We start from the raw sequence: 5,928 nt of genomic DNA, 5'->3' as shown, positions 1-5,928 counted from the left end.
ACATGCTCAAACTTAGATGTGAGTGACCGGAGTATCTTCTCCACAACTCGTACTTCATCGAGTCTCTCGTCATTTCTCTTCATCTGATTTACTATCACAATGAGCCTTGAGTGATAATCGGAGATGCTCTCTCCTTCATTCATGTGAGCAGTTTCAAAATCTGCTCGAAGTGACTGTAATCTCACTTTCTTGACCCGATCTACTCCTTTGTAGATTGTACTGAGTGTGTCCCATACTTGCTTGCTCGTTGTTGCTTCTGCAACCTTCTCGAACGTTGAATCTTCTAGACCTTGGTATAGAAGATACAGTGCCTTCTGGTCCTTCTTTCGTAAGTCCTTGAGAGTGTTCCTTTGTTCTGCAGTATATGCAGCTTCTTGCTCGGCAGTGGGTACAACATACCCACTACTGACAACTTCCCATAGCTCCTGTGATCCAAACAATGCTTTGAATTGGATGCACCATCTTTCATAATTTTCTTTCTTCAATGTGGGAACCTGGAGTTGCACTAAATTGGACGCCATAGCTACTACACTTGCCAGAATGGTATTCTGGCTCTGATACCAATTGTTGGTATTCACAAGAGCTTGCTAACTCAATACCAAAATATGTGGGTGATAAGTTTACAAACTCTATCACACCTCTCACTTTCACTCTCAATAAAATTGGACAAAGAAAGAAATAGAGAAATAGAGAAATAGAGAAAGAAGGGAAGCAACAAGCTTTGGTAAAACACTTGCACTTAGATATATGAAAAGAGAGTTTACAAACTCAATAGCTTACAAGCTGAAATTAAATGAATGGGAAATGGGATTTGGATGGGATGCACTAAGGCTTAGCAAGATGGCCTATTTATACAAAACTGAAAAAATAAACAATCCAACAATACATATAATGAATGATGGTGTTCCACATCTTTACACCCTTTCAAACACATGCAGCAACTTTGATAGTTGGCATACACATGCATTGCATCATGGCAGGTTGTAGCAGCTCACATCTCTGCTGTCTTTCAATCTCCTTTCGGCTAACACATGGAGGAAGCAATGATCTTTGTAGTTGCTGAAAAACACCCTGGAAAGAAACTGACAGCTTGTTTTAAACATTAACAACCTGTTTTTATTTGATTTTCCAACAATTATACAGTCCATATTTGAGGGTAAGTTCTCCTTTCTTTTTTGTTTAGTGTGGATTCTCTCTTCTTTTTTTTTTCTTTTTTTGTAATTTCTGGTGCTTTCAGTAACTTCAATGCTAATTAGTTTTTTTTTTTCTTTTGAGGTTTTCTTTTTTTGTTTTAATTTACAAATTTACTGATTTTCACGTATTTTTTGAAAGTTGTGATACACTCATAAAAAGCATACGATTTCTTCAGAAAATTGGCAATTGACTCATCAGTAAGTCTCTATTTTTTGAATAGGAACTATTCAAAACGATGTATGATTTATTTTGTCATAAACTATTAAATCACATGCCTTTGTTATTTTATAAACCCTCTATAAATCCACTATGTGGCGCCATTTTTACGTTTTTTATTATAATTGACTAATTTGTGATTGTGTTTGGTTAGGGAAATGCAGACAGAAGACGTTCCCAGTAAGTTTAGCAGAAATACCAAGGGAAATGAGGCAATCCGAATCAATGGCACACAGAGTGTTCGGAACTCAACGAAAAATGAGAATGGAGCTGTAGTTGATTAGAAAGAGCAACAGGTTTGATGATGGTTGCACTGAATTCCCTTTGTGATGATTCAATTTCGGGTTTTAAATAATGCTCCTGTTTGAATTTGAAACTCTTGATTTTCCATTCAGTTTTTCAACAAAAATTCTCCCCAATGCAGATTTGCCTACGGCGGTGTTAAGGTAAATTTGCTCCCTTCCAGAACAATTTTCTATGAATTATGTCTTCTGAGTAGTATTGAAGCCGGACATTGTATCTTTGAGAAAGTTTATGTATAGTTTCCGCAAAAGTTTATTTTGGATGTAGTATTATCTGTATGTGGAGTTTCGTTTTTTTCCACTGTGAAATCAAACCCCTTTATCCAGTCTCTCACATTCTGATATGCTCATCCCCCGAAATCTTCCTTTCTCATCGAAAGGCAGATCAGAGAATTCAACATTCTCAGTGGTCAAAAATGTTACCCGAGGTGGTTCTCGAGTCAATCAGTGGTACGCCTTCAGCTTTGGATGAGAGGTTGGTTCAACCTCTCCCGTGGTAGGTAAACTTAATTTGGAAGGAAAGCAACTCAATGCTTTTCATTTTTTTTTTTTTTGGCAAGAATGCTACTACATGAATGGCAGGATTTATCATATGAGTGTCAATGAAGTTTTATCTTGAATCTAAACGGGTTTTTGTCAAGTGTTATTTTCCAAGGTTGTGACAGTTTGGGCTGGCCTTGCAGAAATTTTTGTGATCATAAAATTGTCATGTGATATTACTATTGTCAATGTTATGTAAGGAATAAAGTTTGTAGAAGGTTGTTGATCTACCTTTGCTGCCACCAAAATAATGTATGTAAAAAGTTGCTGATCAACGATAATAGGTAGCTAGCAAATTTTTTTTAATGTATCCTATTAAATGGATTTGAGAACTACGATAATACTTAATTATTTTAACAATTTACATTAGCAGCTTTTGTTTTTTCACATTGTAACCAAGAAGCATGTATATATTGTAAAATATAAAAGAAGTTCAAAAGTGATGATTGAAGAATTTAAAAGTGCTAATTAGTGTGTGTGCGCAAATATAACTGTAAACAGGAATACGAATCCATAATTGAATCCCTAATTTGGTTGTACGTGTGTATAGAACTTTTAACATATTTTGTACGCTTTACAAACCCACAGCAATGTGCAGGTACTTGTACTAATACATCCTAAATCCTTCTCTCCCAAAAGCCACAAAATATAGCACAATATCTTTGATTGAATGATTATACAAAATGAAGAGCTGAAAATTTTCCCTTTTCTTCGACTGCTCTCTACTCTCTGCTCTCTCTGCTCTCTCGGCACTCGGCTCTCTCTGCTCTATCTGCTCTCTGCTGCTACTCAACAACTATCAAAAGCTCCAAAGGCTAACAAGTGGAAGTGAAAAACAAAACTCTTCGGGTGTTAATGGCAAAGCAAAAAACCAAAAGCTCCAAAGACTAACAAGTGGAAGTGAAAATCAAAACTCTTCGGGTGTTTGGCAAAGCAAAAAACCTCTTGTTTATTTGTCTTTGACTTTTTTATCTTTGTTTTTCTTTGACTAGCCAAAATTGGTTTTTGGCCACTTGGCCACTAATCCAGCACATACTTCCTCACATTCTTCGCCACATAATCCCACATACAGCCGCCATTATGAAACCACGTATATTTGTCTTCATTTCGCACCCACGTGGGTCCCATGAGTTTAGCTTTTAGAAACGGATGATTTGAAACGGGAACCCCTGGCATTATAGTCCCCTCATTGTATCCACCCGGCAAAATAAGCTCAGAGCAACAATGGCAGAAGCAACAAAGAGGTAGTAGTGTTTTAGTTCTTATGCATCTTTTGATCACATAAAAGAAACCCATTTCTTATTTTCCCTTCTTTTTGTTGGCTTCTTTTGTATTTTGGTCAGGTATGCAATTGTGACAGGGGCAAACAAAGGGGTTGGATTTGGCACAGTTAAGCAGTTGGCTTCAAATGGGATCATGGTGGTGTTAACTGCTAGAGATGAAAAGAGGGGTCTTGAAGCTGTTGAAAAATTGAAAGAGCTTGGCGTCTCCGACCAGGTGGTTTTTCATCAGCTTGATGTAACAGATTCTGCTAGCATCGTTTCCCTTGCAGATTTTGTCAAAACCCAATTCGGGAAACTCGATATCTTGGTAAATCTTTTTGTTTTGAGTTGGGTTGTATTCCTCAGATCAGTAGAGATAATATTGCAATATGTCTGATTTGATACTGATGACACATGTTATAAACTTATAATCCTTTTTTATGTTAAAATACGCATAAAAAAGATGAAAATGTTGGAACTTTTCGACTGTGTAGGTAAACAATGCAGGAATGAATGGAAGCATAGTAAACCCTGAAAGCTTTAGATCAGCTGTAATTGGTAAGGTGAGGTTATATATATGTATATATATCACATCATAGAAAGGTGATTTTTGTTGAATTATAAGTCTCTAGCTGATTGAGTATTAGAAATAAGATGAGTTTAAATGTGAATTCACTTGTGCTAACAGATGTCAAGTGTGAAGTTCTTATGTGAAAAAGGCCATGAGTGCCATGTGTTGTTTGATCCATGTAATTAGGTAGATGAGTGACTAAGATGAAATGTTGTGTATGTGTGGTCCCAAGTTTAAGGCCATCAGTTATGTAAAAAGCATGTGCTTCGTGCTCTTTTATGATATACACAGAAAATATTCCTCTGAAATTTCCTGAGACAGAGAAAGAAAAAGAAACCATTCATCTTCCACTGTGTTCCTTTGTTTTTGCTCTTCGTCAAGCTCTTTTTTTCTCCAGAATCAAAACTCTTGAATTCATCTGCACTAACAATTTTAGACTTTTATGCCATTATAATTGACGAGAGCAATGATTTTGGATGCAGAAGCCTGATGAAATCAATTGGAGTGAAATATTGATAACACCAAGCTATGAGTTAGCAGAAGAATGCCTTAAAACAAACTATTATGGTCCCAAAAGCGTGACTGCGGCTCTTTTGCCCTTCCTCCAGCTATCTGATTCGCCTAGAATCGTTAATGTTTCTTCTGCTGCTGCTAATCTAATGGTATGAGCAACTTCAGAACTATGCTTCTGTTTTTGCATTCTCCTAACAGAATTAAATTTCCGCTTAGTTGTTAGTGTAATTTAAACAAAATAATTTAGTTAACTTATCTGCCTTACAATAGATACGAAGAATTCTTTATCCTTAATCTGTTTATCTCTAGTTATTTCATAAATGGGGCTTCTTGAAATGTGCAAACAATTAGTCGTCGTTTTCTTTGCTTAATTAAATATAATGGAGCTCTGGGATTGCATTAGAACATTAACTGAATCCCAGACTAAACGAGATCTCTGGAAATGTTTTAGTCGTAGAATTGTTTTCCAAAAAATGTTTGAAGTCGTGAGCAATCCATGTTTTTAGTCATATACTGATGCAATTTTTCTGTTTTTTTTAATCAAATTTAAACTCTGCCATCTTTCGTGTTGCTTCAGAATTTTCCAAATGGATGGGCTAAAGAGGTACTCAGTGATGCTAACAGCCTTACAGAAGAGAGAATAGATGCTGTTTTGAGCGAGTTTTTGGAAGACCATAAACAAGGTTTGCTAGGAACCAAAAGCTGGCCTCCTACCTCTCCAGCCTATGCAGTCTCGAAAGCAGCCTTGAACGCGTACACTAGAATTCTGGCCAACAAGTATCCAAACATCTACATCAACTGTGTCTCCCCCGGATTTGTCAAGACAGATATGACCTTCAATGCCGGCTTCTTAACCATTGACGAAGGTGCTGAAAACGTTGCCTGGTTGGCCCTACTCCCCAGCGGCGGTCCTACCGGCCTCTACTTCATCAAGAAAGAAATAACACCGTATTAAGATGTGGTGCTAAAAGAGGCCCTCTCTGTGTTTAATGAATAATAAGGCTTGATAGTTTATGTACAAGCTTTTGGATTCACAGTGTGGCAAGACTATTTGGATGATTGAAATATATGAGGGTAGTGTTAAATATGGTGGCCATATCCTGTTAGGAGTGATGCTATTTTTTTATGAAAATGGGCGCCGATCGAAGCAAGTCGTGACCGGCACCCTAAAACAAACAGCCGGCCGACGGGCCTATAGAGGTGAGGTATCAGAAAAGCGTCCAGAAAGATGTGAGGTGTGACATTTCATCTCTTATGCAACTCTTCCAGAGCTAGCATCCAGAAAGGTAAGCAAAATAACAAGAGGACAATGGATGCTCACCTTATTTTA

The 5,928-nt window shown here is 37.2% G+C and overlaps 1 protein-coding gene across 3 annotated transcripts; it reads left to right on the top strand.

Moving 5' to 3' along the window:
- The first annotated feature begins 3,338 nt into the window (after nt 1–3,338).
- LOC125469100 ((+)-neomenthol dehydrogenase-like) lies at nt 3,339–5,928 on the top strand. 3 transcript variants are annotated; one of them, XM_048566041.1, is made up of 5 exons: nt 3,339–3,496; nt 3,596–3,842; nt 4,009–4,077; nt 4,571–4,747; nt 5,176–5,928. In XM_048566041.1, exons 1-5 carry the CDS (start codon nt 3,477–3,479, stop codon nt 5,551–5,553), a joined length of 891 nt encoding a protein of 296 aa, XP_048421998.1. In that variant the 5' UTR covers nt 3,339–3,476; the 3' UTR covers nt 5,554–5,928. The 3 variants fall into 3 exon arrangements, with proteins under 3 accessions (XP_048421998.1, XP_048421997.1, XP_048421999.1); XM_048566040.1 differs by having other exon boundaries at nt 4,568–4,747; XM_048566042.1 differs by lacking the exon at nt 4,571–4,747.

This window comes from the organism of the source record quoted next, unplaced genomic scaffold (genome assembly GCF_019419815.1).
Source record: "Pyrus x bretschneideri cultivar Hongxiangsu unplaced genomic scaffold, Pyrus_bretschneideri_v1 Contig40, whole genome shotgun sequence".
In the NCBI taxonomy this organism is placed as follows: domain Eukaryota; kingdom Viridiplantae; phylum Streptophyta; class Magnoliopsida; order Rosales; family Rosaceae; genus Pyrus; species Pyrus x bretschneideri.
This window is presented reverse-complemented; position numbering and strand designations above follow the sequence as displayed.

Excerpts from the sequence above, each read along its gene's own strand:
- LOC125469100 (XM_048566040.1), top strand. The coding sequence starts at position 3,477 with ATGGCAGAAGCAACAAAGAG. Across the intron at positions 3,843-4,008 it reads TCGGGAAACTCGATATCTTG|GTAAACAATGCAGGAATGAA; the intron begins GTAAATCTTTTT and ends TCGACTGTGTAG. Across the intron at positions 4,748-5,175 it reads CTGCTGCTGCTAATCTAATG|AATTTTCCAAATGGATGGGC; the intron begins GTATGAGCAACT and ends GTGTTGCTTCAG.